General features: G+C 47.9%; 5 protein-coding genes across 5 annotated transcripts; 2 read left to right on the plus strand and 3 right to left on the minus strand.

Moving 5' to 3' along the window:
- Positions 1-151: 151 nt before the first annotated feature.
- Positions 152-1,516, plus strand: BO83DRAFT_377670 (ER lumen protein retaining receptor). The gene is made up of 6 exons (XM_025531052.1): positions 152-368; positions 430-488; positions 537-603; positions 668-873; positions 923-1,173; positions 1,231-1,516. Exons 3-6 carry the CDS (start codon positions 579-581, stop codon positions 1,265-1,267), a joined length of 519 nt encoding a protein of 172 aa, XP_025388723.1. The 5' UTR covers positions 152-368; positions 430-488; positions 537-578; the 3' UTR covers positions 1,268-1,516.
- A 260-nt stretch (positions 1,517-1,776) lies between these two features.
- On the minus strand, positions 1,777-3,420 carry BO83DRAFT_407576 (integrase zinc binding domain-containing protein; the record flags this gene model as incomplete). The annotated part of the gene is made up of 5 exons (XM_025533978.1): positions 1,777-2,299; positions 2,475-2,627; positions 2,797-2,919; positions 2,979-3,365; positions 3,401-3,420. 5 exons carry the CDS (start codon positions 3,418-3,420, stop codon positions 1,846-1,848), a joined length of 1,137 nt encoding a protein of 378 aa, XP_025388724.1. The 3' UTR covers positions 1,777-1,845.
- Positions 3,421-9,332: 5,912 nt separating this feature from the next.
- On the minus strand, positions 9,333-12,346 carry BO83DRAFT_359076 (putative cytokinesis regulator (Byr4); the record flags this gene model as incomplete). Its single annotated transcript, XM_025529344.1, has 2 exons — positions 9,333-9,928; positions 9,979-12,346. The coding sequence occupies 2 exons, from the start codon at positions 12,344-12,346 to the stop codon at positions 9,333-9,335; spliced, it is 2,964 nt and encodes a 987-aa protein (XP_025388725.1).
- A 984-nt stretch (positions 12,347-13,330) lies between these two features.
- On the plus strand, positions 13,331-15,144 carry BO83DRAFT_11682 (uncharacterized protein). The gene is made up of 4 exons (XM_025525979.1): positions 13,331-13,769; positions 13,839-14,056; positions 14,106-14,412; positions 14,473-15,144. The coding sequence occupies exons 1-4, from the start codon at positions 13,610-13,612 to the stop codon at positions 14,922-14,924; spliced, it is 1,137 nt and encodes a 378-aa protein (XP_025388726.1). The 5' UTR covers positions 13,331-13,609; the 3' UTR covers positions 14,925-15,144.
- BO83DRAFT_377673 (putative NADH-ubiquinone oxidoreductase, subunit G) lies at positions 14,981-17,927 on the minus strand. The gene is made up of 7 exons (XM_025531053.1): positions 17,699-17,927; positions 17,616-17,639; positions 17,509-17,560; positions 17,440-17,454; positions 17,365-17,387; positions 15,425-17,306; positions 14,981-15,363 (listed from the first exon to the last, which is right to left on the minus strand). Exons 1-7 carry the CDS (start codon positions 17,811-17,813, stop codon positions 15,261-15,263), a joined length of 2,214 nt encoding a protein of 737 aa, XP_025388727.1. The 5' UTR covers positions 17,814-17,927; the 3' UTR covers positions 14,981-15,260.
- Positions 17,928-18,650: the final 723 nt, after the last annotated feature.

Here is an 18,650-nt window from a genome sequence, read left to right on the forward strand (position 1 = left end):
GGTTAGCTAAGACAGATCAAGATCAAAGTAGTTAGCCGCTGCTGCAGGTAGCCAGGTACCGTGGACCCTGCCCGCTGTCCCTGTTGGTGGCTGGCTATATTTGTATTACGGCATCACACATGATGTGGGGCGCTCCCTGTGGCGCATACACTTGAGGCTTCGTGTCAACATCTAGGCATATTTCAGTACTGCTAGCAGAACAATTGCATATAACATAGGAGGTCTAGCTTCGTCATAAGCACTCCCATGGCCAATTTTCATTGATACCCCTCTATTGGACTGAACAAGCATTTGATAATCTGCATTACGTACCTGAGGTTAAGGTGATTTGACTTAATTCGCCATCATGAATATCTTCAGGTTATTAGGTGAGTCTTGTCCGTTCGCTCTCAGTGGAATTGACGCGCCTTGCTAATCAATGCAATCAAGCCGACTTTTCTCACCTCGCGTCTATATTCATACTATTACAGAAGATGAAGTCTTCAAGTGTATGTTGTCATCACAATTGTTTCTTAGCCTTTTCTGACTGGAGATAGAGTTGTTCAGGACTTTCATTCAAGTCCCAGGCGCTATATTTGATGGTATTTGTAACGCGTTATCTTGGTAAGCTTCGGAGCCTCAGCACTTGATTATATAGGCGTAACTCTCTGACGGACTTCTGTTACAGATTTGTTCTGGGCTTTCACGGACTCCTTTTACAACACGACTTTCAAAATCTTGTTCATCGGCTCGTCGGCTTACATCATTTACCTCATGCTCAACGACTACAAGCCAACGCATGACCCCAATACTGATACCTTCAAAGTGCAGTATCTCCTAGGGTTTAGTGCTCTATTGGCTCTCCTTTTCCCGCATGATTATAGCGTCTCAGAGGTATCTCCCCTGGGAGGATTTAATGTCACACTTTATCTGACCTTACTAGATTCTCTGGACGTTCTCTATATGGCTCGAGTCCGTGGCTATCTTGCCCCAACTTTTCATGCTTCAGCGCACTGGGGAGGCAGACACCATAACGACACATTATCTTTTCGCTTTGGGATTGTATCGTGCCCTTTACATCCCTAATTGGATCTATCGCTATTTTGCAGAGAGTCACTTCCAACCCATCCCTGTCGTAGCCGGTATCGTCCAGACACTACTATATTCGGATTTCTTTTATATCTACTACACCAAGTGAGCGCGAATAAGCTTCCTCTATGAGTTCCCGGGGCGAGGCTAACTGTCGTACAGGGTTATGAAGGGCAAGAAGTTCTCATTGCCTGTTTAAGTTCGGCGTATATGGTAACTGGTTTCGTCATAATCGGTATTGCGAGTGTCGAGGAGGATGGTCAACCGTGCAATTCCGCGGAAAGTTGGAGGGAAATATATGTCTAGCTACCAATGAATGTTAAATGTTGTCCAGCGACAGGCACCTTTATAAAGTAGCTAACATTCACGCAACTAATCTTGGTCGGTATGCGCTATAGGATTACCCGACCCCTGCGAAGAGGACAAGTCATCTAGCATTTTAATAATCATAGTCAGGAGGACAATTTAGTCCAAAACAATGCATTTGCCATACTCTCACACTAAATCACGGTGACACTGATGTTGAGTGAATGTAGCGATGGCAATTCCCCAGCATCAGATACCTATAGTGCGCGTTTCAGATCCAACTAGAATGTTCATTGGGAAGTAAAAATGATGGACAGTACTATGAAGACTAAAGAATTCGTATTAATGACTGCGTAGGTGGCGATCAGAAGACAGTCAAGACGTGCTATACCACCATCCCATATGAAGTACTCAGTTGCATAGCTTAGCCCACTTGTTCATACAACAGATACTATTGCGATTCACCACGCTCTAGTAGTCCCTATGGCTGGACGGCCCGTGCGTGGAAGGATAGCCCGCATTGTAGCTAACTTGGGATGACGATACTGGCATATCTCCATGAAACGAATCTAGGGTGCCTGGGAGTGTACCTGGCAGATGGCCCATCGTTCCCCCATTGAAGGATCGTACATGGCCTGCACTGATGGCCTGCCTTTCCTGTAGAGATCGTTGGCTGTCTAGCCAAGTGCCATGGCTACTAAGTTGGGTAAAGTAGTCCGACTGCGGTCTCTCCAGGACAAGCTGTCCGTTCAAAGTCGAATCACGTCTTGACATAGGCGGTGATGGTAGCTTTGGTGAACGGGATAGTACCTCTAGGTGAGGTGAGCTTCTCCTTGAACTAGGAGGTGTCAAGCGCGCACCTCCTCGACGCACTTGGCAGGTTGGACATATCTTGACAAAGCGTGAAATAAGCTCCTTTGGAACCCTGGACTAATGATTAACTTGGGACTTGCTGAGGATGAGTAGAGAGAATGAGCAAGAAGAGAGAATGCTAGGGGGAAGAAAAGATCTCAAAATGTGTGTAATTGGAGTAAAGAGGAAAAGATGCGGTTTCTCTGATCTCACCAGGATCGAGAATTGAGTTGGGGATGCGAGCTTACCATGAATAGATTTGTCTAACTCGAGCTGATGTTTTGTCTCTGCCTCCGTGTTGGCATTGTTGATGTGCTCTAGTGAGTATTTTGAAAAGTTTCTCTCGAATAGCCACTGGTTTTCCCTCATGGCAAATCATTTTCATGCACTTGAAAATCACGCTCAAGGTTAGCACCCAAGATCCTAAATAGTTTGGATTGTAGACGAACATCTGATGTGCCGGTGCCGACTGTTTGGAGCTTGAACATTTTCTTTACCCAGAATCTAGATTGACATAAACTTTAGCCCCAAGTGAAGTGAGCCTATATCGCTTGCAATGGAGCGAATTACCGGAATTGGGCTGATTCCACAGCCGTGTCTTTGGGGTCCATCAGTACACTTTTGATGTTCCGTGCCCTTTTGGCGTGGATCAAAGCCTTATCCTGCTTTTTCACGGAAAGGTCGTCGACATAACTGTCAAATATTTGAGCATGCATATAACGTGAGTCCAAAGTGAACGGGGTTCATCCTACCTTTTCATCAACTGATCAAACTCCCTTACATTAGGAAAGCCGTCCAGTGGAGGGATGACTGGCTCTGATAGCATAGAACTCTCATTCTGCGAATCCTGGCTTTCAATATCTGCTTCGCTGAATGCATCACGAAGTGGGAGAAACCCTGGTGACTGGAGGTAACGTGACTGAGGCATATACTGGATATGATGCTGAAGAGGTACATGATCTGGAGTTGGCGGGACCGAATGGCCCGGTGACTGATGTGGTGACAGATGGTGGGTGCTGGATGTGATGCCAGAATGACTATAGGGTGAGCCAAAATGTGACGCATAAGTACTGAATGTTTGCTGCTGGAAAGGATACGATCCTGTATCATTTACCCCAAAGTCGTGACTGTCCCCGTGACTGTATGGAACAGGTAAGGCAAGCTGGTGGTTCACGATGTAGCTATCAGAGCCATCGTGATTGTTGCGCCTTGGGTAACCACTCATGCTGAACAGGTCTGTCAAAAGCCCAGAGAGACGCTTATAATTCCTTTAGACAGGGAAAAAAAAAATCTTGGATTGCAGTTACACTCGGAGAAGGACCGTATGACTGGGCTCCTAATGGAGTCGTCTTGGGAAGTGAAGCAGTCTTTCGCTACCCTTGCAATCGTCTCGGGCCCAACGTGAGAGACCAGATAAAGGAATCTTGTTGCTCCGAATTAGGGTTAAGGGAACAGGGGGGACTAATCAAGACAGAGAGGCAAGATGCTCGGGAAGTTCGATAGCCTGGCAGACTACTGTGACCTGAGAATTGTAGGAAAGTAGGGCCAAATATGTCAAGCAAAAGTGGGTACAAAGTGGCAGTTAAAAGGTGAAGCAGACAGAGCTTTGACCAAACCCTCCAGGAAGCCTCAGTACGGCCCGTATAGGATGCGCTGGTACGAAATGCACAAGACCAAGGCATAATATTTGACAGGGGTGCAAGGTTAACCATTCTGCAATCTTGCTGCAACTAAGAAAGAACAAATAATCCTTGAACTTTGTAAATTGCTTCTTTCTCCAGGCATGTGTACTCTGCATATGCACAGAGGGCGGCCAGGATAGAGGAAGCGAGCTGCAGAACGAAATATAAATGTAAGGGAGCATGGGAGAAAACGGTAATAGGGTATTTTGGATACATCCACGAGAACAGCCCCACTGCAAGATCATGGTAGGAGAAGATTCGATAAGAGGGAATGAGAAGGAAAGCAGTGGCTAACAGCTGTGGAACCGACAGGGATCAGGCATCATAACGCAGAGGTGAGGGGTATGAAATCGAGGAAAAGAAATTTGGAAAAAGAGAATTCTTTTTTTAAGAAAAAGACGGAAAATATGAGACACAAAGCAATTAAAGAAAAAGAAAAGGAACGCTGGAATATCAGTTGGGTAAATGACAATACTTATTCATGAATTGCATCTAGGCAACAGAAGAGAGAAGATGCATATCTATTGATGTCCGAGGTAATTGAGAGGCATGGCCAGGTTGCCCAAAATGAAAGATGTATGAGTAAATTGATGACTGAAATGAAAAGAAACAGAAACAGAATAAGAGTGAGTGAAAATAATTCAAGTTATAATGATAGCTACAAACCGGCAGATACCAGCAACGAGGGATCGTTTGCCTCTCTTTGAGTATACCGTTCGGCAGACTGAACAGGCTTGTATCTGCGTCAGACAAGGCGTCGGTTTGATGTCAGCATAAGATCAGCATAAGTAGAGCTCCAGAGTTCGAACAGGGATATCTTGCCCGTAGCTGGAGACCTTAATCTAAGTGAAAAGCAATGTGCCCCCCCCCGTTAGTGCTGCTTCTTCCATACGCGGTCCTGGCCTCAAATGATGAGCTACCGTATGATGGAGATAGATGCTTTACAGTTGCCAGCCATATTACAGCCAATGGAGCAGTTGGAACAACTCCTGCAGTACGGAACCACATGTAGGACGAAAATGGATGTACTGATGCTGCATCTGATTTATGGAGGCAAGGAATTGAATGGTATCTCAGTAATCGACACCTGGTTTCATGAGCAAATATAACTGATGCATTGCCGAACCATCATGATAGAAGACGTCACCGGTGTCCAAAGTAGACATGGCCATGAGGTAGGTAGAGAATATCGCAGAGTGGCTGTGCTGGTCCTTCTCAGTGTTAGGCCGCAAATCACTTGTCTAGGCTAATTGGCTGCCTTCCAGATACCTCTCTGAATTGTCGCGGATAATGAGGACAACGTCATCACTAACATCGTCGCCGCTGGCATCGCCAGCATCATCGCCATCATCGGCACTTCGATTGGGTGACACTTGGCATTTCTTGAAACCATTTTGCTGTTTCTTTCGTCCTGCGAAGTCTCCTTCTTTTCTTTTTCTTGCTGAGTAACCGCCAGATACGAGGGTAGGTAGATACCTGGGTAAGTGCCTACCCCCTTGTAGGCGTGTTAATGTATGTATGAGCTGGCGACTAACTGCTTAACACCGAAACTCCTTTCGAAACATAATACGCCGAATGGGCGATGCCCAGATTTCGGGCGCTTATAAGTAAAACAATGTAGGTATGCAGGAGCCTGACTAACTGGAGAACAGCACCTCTTTACATTATTCGTACACAGGGTGTTTCTAAGAAACTGATTGCCAGAAGCTGAACAATAGCAAATGCAGGCAAGAGGAAAAGAAAGCGGGACTGGAAGAGATAACAAACTAGCACCCAAAGTACCAAAGAAGAGGCGAATGTGTTTGGGGCTTGCAATAACCACGATTGTCGTTCAAACTTCAGTTCACCGGTGACCAATGGGTGTATAACTGGTGACCGTGGCTAGGTCCAACCTGGGACACATACCTAACTAGTTTTGGAAACTTGTGGACAACAAATTGAACTGATGTAGGTCGCCTACCTGCAAATACTATCTCAGTAGGGACTATCTTAGCGGGGAGGTAAAAGTACAGAAAAATTAATGAAAAGGAAAAAGGGGAGGGAGGATTAACAGAAAACCGTTGGAGGCAGGTGAATAGGCAGGTATCAGCGCTGTCTAACACACAGAAGTGTGTACTGTGATCACAATGCCGTTGAAGAGAGAAGCCCGATCAGAAGAAGTCGGTGCATGGCGTCAATCAAACATGTCTACTAGTAGTAGTCACATGAGCAGGATCGTTAATTCCACCCATTAACCCTATTCAGGTGTGCTGCAAGCCAAACCAAACATGATTCTGAATTCATCAGAAGCATAGAGCAAGCACTACTAGGCAGAGATCCGATTTTTCCCTAGACACAGATACATACTTTCTCTAATCAATACCAGCCCGACTTGACTCGGCATCACCATGCGAAAGGAGGGCTTGACGAAATCGAGTACTGAGTACGAAACCAGGAGTAGGTTTGTTATCGCCACACGGTCAATACCCCCTGAAGGTAAGTAAGATAGGTGAGAACTGTCCTTTACACTACACCATGTAGCTCGTATTATGTACGCGTCTCCTCTATCTACCCCCAATGCAAGTACCCGGACTTGGCAGCATGAAATTCCGTCTTCACACAGTTTGAAATTCGATACTTTGTGTGACCCTTTCGGGTGTCGACATTGTATATGATATTCTGCTCTTTTGGTTGAGAACTCTAGACTAGTGAGGGTTGCATTGCTTCCCCCCTTCTCCTCATGAAATGGATGCTTAACCTTTGCGAGCGTTCCACCCGTCTGCTAACCATGTCCAGCACCAATAACCATTGTGCAGGGAGCATACCCGCTTCAGTCATTGCTCCTTGTCCTTACCCAGTCTTTAACCAAATGCCTACTTAAATCGGGGTTACTCGTTGTCTTACAATGGCGCAAACAAGCAGGGATATACCCTGAAGCCTGTACCCATGAAGCTTACATACAGCCTGTAGACGCAGACGCCGCCACTGAACTTATAACTGCCTTAGCCCCATGTAAATACAGTAAGAGGTCAGAATACGCTAGTTCGAGAAAATTAGTAGCTGACTGCTTTCAGAACTGAATATATGTACGCTTACTACTACTGGGTAATCCCGGCTTTCTGGGGGATTAAACGGCATGCGAAGGCTACATATGGTGTTAGGCACGGAACCAGTACATGGGACTGTATGTTAAGTCAGGCCAATAGATAATACTTTGGCTTGGAGAGGTATTATTCACATAGCGGTACTTAGATGCTGCTATCAACCCTTTTTCCTTATTTCACTTCCTGATCTTCTGCGTAGCAACTTCCTGAATAGGCAATACCTTTGAGAATTGGTTCTTATATGTATGTTGTGATTTAAATGATGTTATTGATCCATACACCGAGACTAAAGACCATCCTCGTTCTCTAAATACTGACCTGAAAGTGATAATATCGCCACTAGTCATCACCATGGTCATTGCTGTGGTTCAAGTGATCATCTTTCCTGCTAAAAAACCACATTAGCCTTGTTTCGCTTCTTTAGCCCGCTTTCCACTTAAGTGAAAAACCTTTTACTACCTGCTTCGCCTGGTATCCATGAAAGTGAACAAGCTCCCTTCCCTCTGCCTTCCGTACCCTGATGGCAGTTTGGAGTCTCTCATGCTGACTCAAAGTACCTGAATCGTCAGCAAAGGAGCATCCTCTTCACGAATAATATGCGTCTTGGCTTCTACGGTGCGTTGGTATACATGGCTCAGAGCCTGCAAGTCATCTCACTGTCTCAGGAGAGGACCAAAAGCGGCACAGTCGGAGAGGGCTAGAAATTTACCCATGCAAATTTTCCAGTGATCCGATGGTATTCCGAACTGGGAAAAATGGCGACGCAATTCGTGTATTAGGATGGGGTATTTTGGCATATTCACTCTCCTGTGAAAAGACTTTTGCTGAGGGACGGCACACCAGTTTCAGGCTGGACAGTGGCGTATTGAGCTCAGACTACGATACCTTATCTAAATTTAGTTGCCTCCATAAGTTTACTAAGTAGAGCAACATTGAAAACCCGATCGTTCCCTTGTTTGCCTGGGTTGCGAAAAGTCGATACTGATTGCTGTTCATGTGGACGACACGGGACCTAGGAACTAAGACCATATCCTCCAAGTCACAGAAGTTGATGAGGCAGAATTCTTGCTAAGTACGACGTCTTCCTATGCCGGGTCTTGTTCACGTAGATCGATGCGTCGCTGGCTAGGCTGATGGATGATCATCTGGGTCTCTTACCATATATGCAGGGGTGTGCGCTGCTAGATGCACGGTATGTCTGCTCACTGCCTGCAAAGGGTCAGTAACGCTGGGAAGCAGTAACCTACCCCACCAATAAAGCAGTAGCTGTTTTCAGAAAAATTCAGAAAACTCGACTCTCATGATCTTGCAGGTTATGTTCTTGCTGGGTTAGGGCAAGCGCTACTTACTACATACGAACAATCCGGAACTCCCGGGGATGCGGGGGGTTGGGGCCGAAGAGCCTTTGCATCATGATGGGGATGTCAAGGCCCATCGGAAAGGGAAGCTTATGATCTAGTAAGTGATGTAGGTTAGTTTCCGACGCGAGGGGGAAATCCTGCCAGGTAGTGGCTGTGATCGCAACTGGTACGTCTTAGTCGAGCCTGGATTCTAGGGCTGTGCTACAAATACTGGTTAGGAGCTTCGGACAAGTATGCAGCTATGAGGGTTGGGGATAAAGATCTTTGCTCAACTCATAACATGGAAAACGGACTAGTGCAGAAGAGTTAGATTCTGTGAACATGCATGATGAGTTGCTCCAAGAATCTCTGTCTGCCTCATTTTGGCCCAGCCCTAACACGCCAAGCAGGAAGACCTAGCCCACGTAGGTATTGTAAAGTATTTATTAACAGCCATGCTGACCACAACCATAATTACGAAACCGCAAATATGTCCCTCAGTGGATGTGGCAAGCGTATGATACTACGAACCTCGACAATCCAGTTCTTATAGAATGGCGAGGCGCTACCATGATCAAGGAGTCTAGACATTATGTGTTTGTTCTACAAGATCCTAGGACCAAGCACCCCGGGCAGTAGCTGACTGCTTTCGATTTAAGGATTCATTCCTGGATTCCTCCTATCATTTACAGTTGGATTCACATAAAAATGATCAGTTATTATACATCCCTGAAAAAGTCATCTGTCCATCAATGGCGTGGTAATAAGTTACATATAACAACCGGTTCATAAGAAGCAAAGCAAATCGCACCTCTTTAAGTCATAGTCTCGTAGAATAATCATGAGTCTTCCCATTTCATCACCACTTGCCATCATCGAAAGCTGGCAGCAGGGTTGGGTTGCATAGGCCAATAGGAGCTGCTTCAATGCAACAGCAGCGGCCTTTCACCACTTCATAGTGCCCTGGCCCCCTGTTCTTGGAAGCGCCACTCGCGACCGAGTCATGTGCGGTCAAGGTGCTGTGTGCTGAGCGTGCTATTATTGAATCTCACCAGATCCCGAATAGCCCATCTCCAACCGTCCCCGAACCTCCCACGATCATGAGTGGTCCATTTATCGACCTTGCGCCTCCACTTCTCTTCTTCCGCACGCTGGCGCCTGATAAACTCCGGGCCCACGTCAAACTCTTCCGTTATGGGCCATTCGTCCGATGAATCTTCGTAGCTGCGGTCATCAATACTGGCCGCGAGACCGAACTCATCATAGGCGCCCGAAATTCGTCCCCCCGCGGTATTGGACGGCTCTTTTAGGTCGTCTAGACCTGCAAAGACATCGTCTTCGTCTTGAATAGCAACCAGCCCATCCTTCCCCGGCTGCAATGGCGCCAATTTGAGCCAGCACATACGTTGTGGATCAAACACCATTCCGCCGACGACCTGCACATTCTTCATCGCGCCTATATTCGTGATTAGAGCAGGGGTCGGCTTTGGTGACTTGGGGGACATAGTGTCGAAATCCTGGACTATGTTTTCATTTCCTTCCCAGCAAAAGGAACTAGGATTATAACGCATGCCATTAAGAGCTAAGGATGTCAGCACTTTTCCCATCATGTACTGGAGCTGAACTTACATTTGGGCTCTTGCACACCCGTACCCATGGGTTTGATTAGTTGTGGTTTGGAGACAGGCACTGGCGCAGCTTTGCTTTTCCTGCTCCGGATAGTTGCCGAGTTCGAAGGCACCCGCGACACATTCGCAGGCTTCCAATTCATCCCAAGAGGAGCAAGCGGGTGATTGTCGCGGTTCTTTGGCGTGTTCGTTAACGATGCAATGCGCTGTTCTCTTGCGTTCCTCGAAGCGTTCGTGTCCCGTGCGAATCTTGGTGTGACACTGTTTAGCCTGATTGTAGCGCTTGGTGTGGCTTGCTCGATTGTGGCATCTGCCTTTGCTGTATTAGACTGGCCGTTGTTTAATTTACTTCTAAGTGTCCTCGGAACACCTCGCCCCGAAGGATGCTTCACGAATTTTCTCTCTGCTGAAGAAGATGTGGGCAGATCGTCAAATAGTGCCAATTCAGAACCATCACCAAAATTGCGCCTTCGAGTAGGTCGCGTAAGTGTTCTTTTGCTTGCAGCGACCAATGCCTCTGGACTAGACTCATTGAGAGTCTTACCCATAGTATCATGGCGAGTAGATCGCGGCAGTCGGGTTCCATGTCCTTGGGGATTTGATGCATCATTGGGACTATCTGAACTGGACCGACGATTGTATCGAGAACTCTTGACACTGGCATGATGCGACTGCTTATCCGAGGCACCGGCAGGAAGAAATGGTGCCTGAGTTTTACGAGCGAAAGTCTTCGTATCACTTCCTATCCGGTCAACAGGAGTTTTCGGTCGGGTGGCGTAGTATTTAGGCACGTCCGAACCATCTTGTAGTGTAGGCAGACTTTGAATATTTGAGATAGTCTGATGTGGATTTCGTAATGTTGGCATTGAGCGCTTGGTTCTCAGTAGTTGCCTACCCGAGGTTATGCGTTCACTAGCAAAGCTATCATTCGATACACCAGCGCCCATGAGCCGTCGACTAGGGGTTGACGGTATTTGAGATGTGGAAGACCCAGGAAGGCTGGAGACGGAAGACTGTGACGAATGACCCCCAGCCCGGCGTTGTGATGACCGAAATCTTGACAGAGGAGCACCGCTCTCCGACACAGTCTCGAGATGGGTTGAATGAGGACGGTCGTGTCCTGAAAGGCGAGGAATTCGAGTCTTTGGGGAAACCGCCGTGTTTGTGAACGTGATTGTAGTTGTTGAGTGCCGCGCAGGACTTTTGGGAATTTCCGTTTTGCACTTGACGTTGGGGTTTATCGACAGCCTGCGAGGATTAAATACTTCTCCATTGTTGACTTCAAGGCCCGAGAAGAAGTCGTCAGTAAGGACTGGCGTTTGATTAACTGAACGCCGTTCCAACCGTACGTCATCACTGGGCGATTCTTTCCGCTTCCTTAAGGACGCTTCAAAATCAAGCGGGCCTTCTGGGATGACGAGGCCATCAAGGCCTTCATCTTCACTCTCAACCGTGAGACAGCTCGATGAACTTGGGCTGACAACGGAAACCGAAGAGCTTGGAATTGATGGCTGATCCCTTGCGGTACCCCCGAACCGGACTCCAATACTGCCTTCTGACCAATCTACGTCGATATCATCAGGAGTAGGACCGGCGGTTTCCACGGCTGTCTTTCTAGGGGAGAGCCGGAGCAGGATGTCATCCGCCGGTAACTCGAAATCATCTTCGAGATTGTCAGTGGAATCCTGGCCTCTCTCAGGAGTCGGACTGTCGATACGCGTTGCTCTGTCTGGCGACCGAGGCTTGGCAACCCTAATCGTAGGAACGTCTTGAGTGTCAACGAGCCCGCCCTCTTGCGGTGAAATAGAAGTGATAGCAAGAGCTGACTGAAGGCGTGTCGAGGCCTCGCTATCCCAAAAACACGGGGCGGAGGTTTTGGTCGGACTTGGGGCAGCGGAATTGATTTGCCGAAGAGACTCAGGAAAACACATATTTAGCGAACGCTTTAACTCAAGGGTGCCGTCGGGACCTGGAAATTCGACGTCATCTGACCAGTCGTCGACTATATCCTTCTTCTGCTTTCTGTGTCCGAGGCGCTTGATGGTGCCTCCAATGAGGGCCGATCGAGGGACGTTCATAGGCAAAGGGATCCCGGCGTTTTTGGCAGAAGCGATAGCTTCTTCGGTGATGATTTCGTCATTGTCCAACAGCTGAACCTGCCAATCCTCGTCCCCTCCTGCGTTGGAATCAATATCGGAACGTCCTGAGCGACGCGATGAAATCGAATCTCGGTGGCCCGACCGGCGCACTGACGAAGTCGTCACAGATGTAGCTGTTGATGCGGCTCGTAGCTGGATATCCTCGTAGCATTGTAGATCATCGTCATCGTCCCAACACTCGATCGTTTCTTCCTCACTGTGGCGGACCTCGAGAGTGAAGGGAGCCATGTTCTCGCACTAACCTGATGTATGCTCATATAGGAGATCAAAGATCCTCGGGGCTCTAAGTAGCAGATGGAAAGCACACGAGCGCTGAGATTCGGCTGCCAAGGGAAAGCAAAGTCATTCCGTGCTTGGTGAGACAGGTCAGATTGAATATGCGTCGATTACTCGGATCGGATAGGCGACGTATGATCGTGCATTGGCAATTAAACAAGAGCGATAGCGTTAGAAGGCGTGAGGGGGAAGCCTGACGGTGTTCCAAAAAGGGGAAACTCGACTGAAGCAGCTATCTATGTGAGTGGCAGGTTGCCCTATACTGAGGCCAAGCAGGTAGGGTCGCATGTAAGTCTCAAAATCAACAGAAACCGAACAGAATGATCAAGGTGAGGCCAGAATGTGTGCTCCGATATTCGCTCGAGAGTTGGCGCGTGGTGTCAGAAGGGAAGGGAACAAAAGTGAGGAACGCAACCTGGGAATTACGGACAAGGGAAAAGAGCCTGGGATGGATGTAACGCCGAAACCAGAGCGCGACGGCACCAAATGGTGATCATCGACGAATAATCACGGAGCCAGCTATCAAGCCTCGTTTGTATGACAAAAATGATGAAGCTGAGGCCATGGGAACGAAAGTACGGCAAGAAAAAAGGGCGGAGGGGCCTTGGCTGAGACCGACGGCAATGTCGACGAGAACTACTAACTACTACATACATTCATCTTGAATCAAATACGGCTTGGGTTTCACCGTTTTCTTCCCCTTCTATTGGGTAATGCTACGTCGCCTTGGTTGGCCGCGTAAATGGGTAAATAAGGTGCTATACCCACCCAGCATTCGCTAGTCCCTTTATTAGCACTGCATAGATCATAGCTAGACTCTTGCTAGTTGACTGTCTGAGCTGGGATACTCACACTGATGATCCACACAGTCGGCCGATCGCAGCTATTGAACGGAGTTCCAGTACCGCAGTTTCACCGAGCACTACTTTGTACTGCTTCACACCACTGCAGGTACCAGGTCTAGCTCAGGATCAAGTCATCTGTCGTCGCAATATTGAATGGTAGTTTTACCACTTTGCTGAAGTTACATAATAAAATACAAGTTCCACATACATGGGTGCTTGCGGCTACCAAAGTCTATAGTTACAGCTTGTCTAGGCAACACTCCTTCCTCTCCTAGGGCAGCCTAGACAGATCCCAAATTCGTCTTCATATAAAATAGGATGCAATACTTTTCATACTGCATCAAGTCCTGGTAGTAAAAGTCACAGCAATATGTCTACGTCCGAACACGCGTCACCTCCTCGGCTTCTACGTGTCCCCAGGTCTGATGAGCCCGACAGCCATGTGCTGCTCCACGTCGCGCGCACCAATACGGCTGCACTCGACTTGAATCTCACTGCAACGGAAGGAGAATTTCCGTATAATGGGGTCGGTATGGGGTGTCCATAATACTGTCCCTTTTGTCTGTCTTCAAATATTGTGATATACTAAGTCAGATTAGTGCGACAGGCTCGTGCGCAGACTCACCGTTCAAAGGGTTACCAGGGTACCGATGAGGACTGGGTTCTTATCCTACTGCGTGCCTTGGGTCAGCTAGAGATCAATACAGATAATTCAGATCTGCTATCTGGTATTGAATTATCGGCTAGCATCAAGGGGCATGGTAGGCAGGGCAATCAACTGGTCCTCACTATTCGCCGGAGGGTCCAAACTATAACTGTAATTCCAACCACCAAAAAGTATCAGATGTGGTGCTGATGATCCACAGCAAAGACTCGGTTCTATAGCGCTAAAGCAGGATGATGAGCAAGCTATCCAGCTATTTGACTGGTCTGCCGTCGCCGTTGCCAGAGCTGATATGCTTGAGCAGCAGTTATTAAAATTGCAACGGCACTATCACGAAGCCGACAGCACTATCGAGCAGCTCAATAAGCAAATTGAAGACTTCATATCTGCAAAACGCCGCCATGAGGAACAGCTTATGACGAACTTTACGCAAGTTCTAAATCAGAAAAAGCTCAAAATTCGCAATCAACAACGCTTGTTGGCTTCGGCGAAAATTGATGTGGACAATGGTAAGGTCACATGTTCGAGTCGACTCAACAATAGCTGATCCTGGGATTATTAAAATGTAGCTGGTAAACATCAGGCTGCCTCATCAAAAGCCGGGGCCCGTGTCGGGAGCAAGAAGCATGCGAAACGTCCTATTGTGGAAACGAGCGATGACGATGCTGAAAGCGATAATGGCTCGGAGAGCTTGGATCAGACCAAGCCTCAAACCAGCCCAGGAAGAGTCTCAGATACGGACGATGAACCGAATTCTACTCCCCAGCCATTGGAGGATGTAGATGATACTACTGATGAGGATTCACCCACAGCGTCCGGCATCGACCAGGGGGTAAGTGAACCAAATAAAACGGAAGAAGCCTACCATCCATCTAGGATGCAAAACAAGTCACCGCCACCCCGCAGGGAACTTCCATTCACCAGAGGGTCAGGATCAAGGAAAGACACAGTACAAGATCTACAGCATCAACAAGACAATGCCGAAGAAACCGCAGGCGAGACAGACGATGATGAGTTATGAAGGCATAGCAGAGGGAATATCAGTGCATCAATCAATATGTACCCATTCCATGAATAATCCACATTCTGTAGTTTCTGTGACTTGATCTAACCAATGTTTCCATGAAATGGACTTCGTCAAGCCTCTCAAGCTTATTTTGAACTTATATACAATATCACCACTAGTGACGCATCCTCTCCTATCTCAGGAAACTTCACTGTGAGGGAGGAACCAATAGCAGTACGCATTACTGGGAGGAATGAACAAAGGAAAGAAAATGATGTTTAGGTGTTACAACGACAACGCCTAGACCTAAAATAAGGATAAACCGGGAGATCAGAACTACAAGTGGTAATCTTAGCCATACAAAGCCTGGGGCGACATCTCTCCAGCAGCCATGAAGTTAGTTTCGGGATTACCCGTAGCCTTGGCTGCTGAGCAGCGGGCCATCGTAGGTGAGCTATAACATGGTCAGAGAGGCTTCCTCACAAAAAATGTTCAAGGGTATTACTTCTACATACCTTCGAGAGATGGAGTCAGTGAAGTAGAAGTCTTCAATAACACGCTTGAAAGGCGCTCCAGTTGGCTGTGTACCCTTGTTCTGATCAACCAACTGAATCTTGCTAAGGGAGCCCACGGAGGTGGACTCAACGACGTCATATCGACGCATCACAGGGCTGATCTCTTCCATGCGATCGCGGAGAGCTTCGATATCATCGTAAGGCAGTGGAACGTTGAGGAACTCGCTGGTAGCGCGAATAATCTTCCAGTCGTCACGAGCCGCACCAGGCAACGAAGTCGCTGCCCGGGTAACTTGAACACGGCCCTCAGTGTTGATGTAGGTGCCAGACTTCTCAGTGTAGGCTGCGCCGGGCAAGACAACATCGGCAAGTTGGGCACCTCGGTCACCATGGTGTCCTTGGTAGACAACGAACGCATCGCTTGGAATTTCACTCGTAGTGACCTCATCAGCACCCAGCAGCCAAACCATCTTAGGCTTGATCTGGGAGATTTCGGGAGACGGTGTGGTAAAGCCAACCTCGTAGGCTGCAGCACGAGATGCCGCACGCTGGAGGACGTTGTAGCCTTGCCATTCAGGAGTGTTGAAGTTGTTGCCATGCTTCTCAACAAAGCTGCCGACTGTTTCGAAAATCGCCTTCGCGTCTTGATGTTCAGCCGCAGCACTACCAACGATAATCATTGGACGTTTAGCAGAAGCGAGCTTCTCTCCAAACTGTCCCGAAAGGGCAGCCTTAAGAGCGTTGACATCGGATCCAAGATGCTCGAATTCGAAAGTGCTATCGAATGATTCTCCGACAAGACCAATCTCCAAGTCAGAGCGCAGGTATTGCTTACGGATACGTGCGTTGAGGACAGAGGCCTCATGACGAGGGTTGGTAGCAACGAGAAGGATAGCATCAGCCTCTTCAATTCCGTAGACCTTGGAGTTGAAAAGGTAGTTCGAACGAACGTCAACACCGTGGGCAACAGGCGAGCTGCCACCCGGCTGGTCCAGAGCGAGGTTATCGGATCCAAGCTTGTTAGCCAAGTCTTTCATGGCAACAAGCGACTCGGCATCCACAAGATGTCCTGCAATAGCCTTGAACTCGTTCTCTTTCAGCTGCAAGTTTTGCTGGGCGGAGGAGATCTCGCTCAGGGCCTGCTCCCAAGTAGCCGGAACGAACTTGCCCTCACGACGAATCAAGGGTGTTGTAAGTCGCTGAGTCTTCAGACCGTCACACGCGAACCGAGATTTGTCGTTGATCCATTCCTCGTTAATGTCGTCGTTGAGTCTGGGGATTACACGCATGACTTCCATGCCTCGGCTATCGATCCGGATGTTCGAGCCCAAAGCATCATGCACGTCAATGGATTCTGTATGTTTCAACTCCCAAGGACGAGCACGGAAAGCATAGGGCTTCGAGGTGAGAGCACCAACAGGGCAAAGATCAATGACGTTGCCTGAAAGTTCCGAATCAAGGTTCTTCTCCAAATAAGTACCGATTTGCATGTCGTTTCCTCTGCCAGTGGTTCCCAATTCGGGGGCACCGGCAACATCGTTCATAAACCGAACACACCGAGTGCAGTGAATGCATCTGTTCATAGACGTCTTGACAAGGGGCCCAATGTTCTTGTCCTCAACCGCGCGCTTGCCACCAACTTCATGGAAACGCCCACGGTCGGCGCCGTACCTCATTGACTGGTCTTGCAGATCACACTCGCCTCCCTGATCACAAACCGGACAATCAAGAGGGTGGTTGGCCAAAAGAAATTCCATAACACCCTCCCTAGCTTTGTGTACAAGTGGTGAATTCGTCTTAACATTCATGCCCGGCTGCACAGGCCAAGCACATGATGCCACAGGTTTAGGCGCCCGTTCGACCTCGACTAGACACATACGGCCTATAAAGAAAAACAATCAGTGACCTCTCCAATTACCTGGTAACAAACATAGACATACAGTTTCCTGCAATCAAAAGCTTCCTGTGGTTCGATTAGTACTCAAAACAATGATAATCGGCAATTTGGACCATACTCATGATAGCAGTATCTGTCAATTGTTGTTAGCTATCCTCTACAGTGGTAATGGTTTGGGTCAATATACCTGGGAACCGTGGCGCCTGCCTTCTCGCAAGCCTGAATGAGAGCGGAGCCAGCTTTAAGCCATGTAAGCAAGATGCTGAGAAGCCATGTAAGGAGACACAAATTCACCTTCGACTGAAACTTTTTTCCCATCTAGATAGAGAAAGAGGTCAGCAAAGCTACGTAAGTTCAGCAAGAAGCATGTGGCTTACCAATTGTGAGTTCAACCTCAGCGGAGCGAGGGATTGTCGTCGCGAAAGTCCTGGGGTAGTTGACCTTGGGAACCCGGACGAGCCGGGCGGCCGCACGAGATAACTGCGGCCGCATACTGTGAATAGAAACAAATGTGAGAGGATAGAGTAGACTTGAGCAGCGAGCGCAATGGACGTTATCTGAAGGCGCCGGTGGAAGTCTACAGTGCTGGGAGATTCTTGATGGGAGGTGCACTTTTGGCTTGGTTCGGATTCTGCCAGCCATGAGCCGGGGCGTCACTCGCAAATTGCCGCCTGCGGATTGGTTCGGCTATTCGGAGGATTATTTAGTCCGCACTACTCCCTTTTCTTTCTTAATAAGCCCTTCCGACGCTATTTCCTTCCTCTTTTCTCTTTCTCTCCATAACTCATTCACGGGCATGATTTATTGTAGGTGGCAGGGTTCTTCATTTCCCTTCCTCCTCTGCAACATGACCCAAGAAGAAGATGCACTGAGCTGGAGCTCCTTAGGGTTTTTCATCAAGGAACACCTGATGAGGGTATAGTTCTTTACTGACAGTCGCTACATCTTTTGCCGTATATAGACAAGGGAATTGAAGATTAACAAATGCACAATATTCATGTCAATCTGTTCTGCTGCGTAGTGGATGATGTATCGGTACTTTTTCGGGTCCGTTCTTCGCAAGCTTCTAATCTCTTGTTCCCGGTAAAACACGTGGTGCGGAGCCGACAAGTACAGCTTGAAATTAAAGTTCTACCGTGAATGGCATACAGTAAGAAGCCCGAACTCATAAGCTGAGCGTTGCAATAGTAATTGCCATACAACCGACTCGATCAATTCATTATTAGCATGTATGAGTAGTTTCACACTTTCCCCGGGTATCGACGTGCATGTATACCAGTTCTCCAGCATTATAGCCCGACATTCCTACCATGAGGCCAATATATGCAA

This window comes from Aspergillus eucalypticola (assembly GCF_003184535.1).
Source record: "Aspergillus eucalypticola CBS 122712 chromosome Unknown BO83scaffold_10, whole genome shotgun sequence".
Taxonomy (NCBI): Eukaryota; Fungi; Ascomycota; class Eurotiomycetes; order Eurotiales; family Aspergillaceae; genus Aspergillus; species Aspergillus eucalypticola.

Coding starts and splice junctions, on each gene's coding strand:
- BO83DRAFT_377670 (XM_025531052.1), top strand. CDS start 579: ATGGTATTTGTAACGCGTTATCTTG. Junction 604..667: donor ATTTGTAACGCGTTATCTTG/GTAAGCTTCGGA, acceptor CTTCTGTTACAG/ATTTGTTCTGGGCTTTCACG. Junction 1,174..1,230: donor TTTTATATCTACTACACCAA/GTGAGCGCGAAT, acceptor ACTGTCGTACAG/GGTTATGAAGGGCAAGAAGT.
- BO83DRAFT_11682 (XM_025525979.1), top strand. CDS start 13,610: ATGTCTACGTCCGAACACGCGTCACCTCCTCGGCTTCTACGTGTCCCC. Junction 13,770..13,838: donor ATTTCCGTATAATGGGGTCG/GTATGGGGTGTC, acceptor AAGTCAGATTAG/TGCGACAGGCTCGTGCGCAG. Junction 14,057..14,105: donor GGAGGGTCCAAACTATAACT/GTAATTCCAACC, acceptor GATGATCCACAG/CAAAGACTCGGTTCTATAGC.
- BO83DRAFT_377673 (XM_025531053.1), bottom strand. CDS start 17,813: ATGCGGCCGCAGTTATCTCGTGCGGCCGCCCGGCTCGTCCGGGTTCCC. Junction 17,561..17,615: donor GAAAAAAGTTTCAGTCGAAG/GTGAATTTGTGT, acceptor CATGGCTTAAAG/CTGGCTCCGCTCTCATTCAG. Junction 15,364..15,424: donor ACTGACTCCATCTCTCGAAG/GTATGTAGAAGT, acceptor ACCATGTTATAG/CTCACCTACGATGGCCCGCT.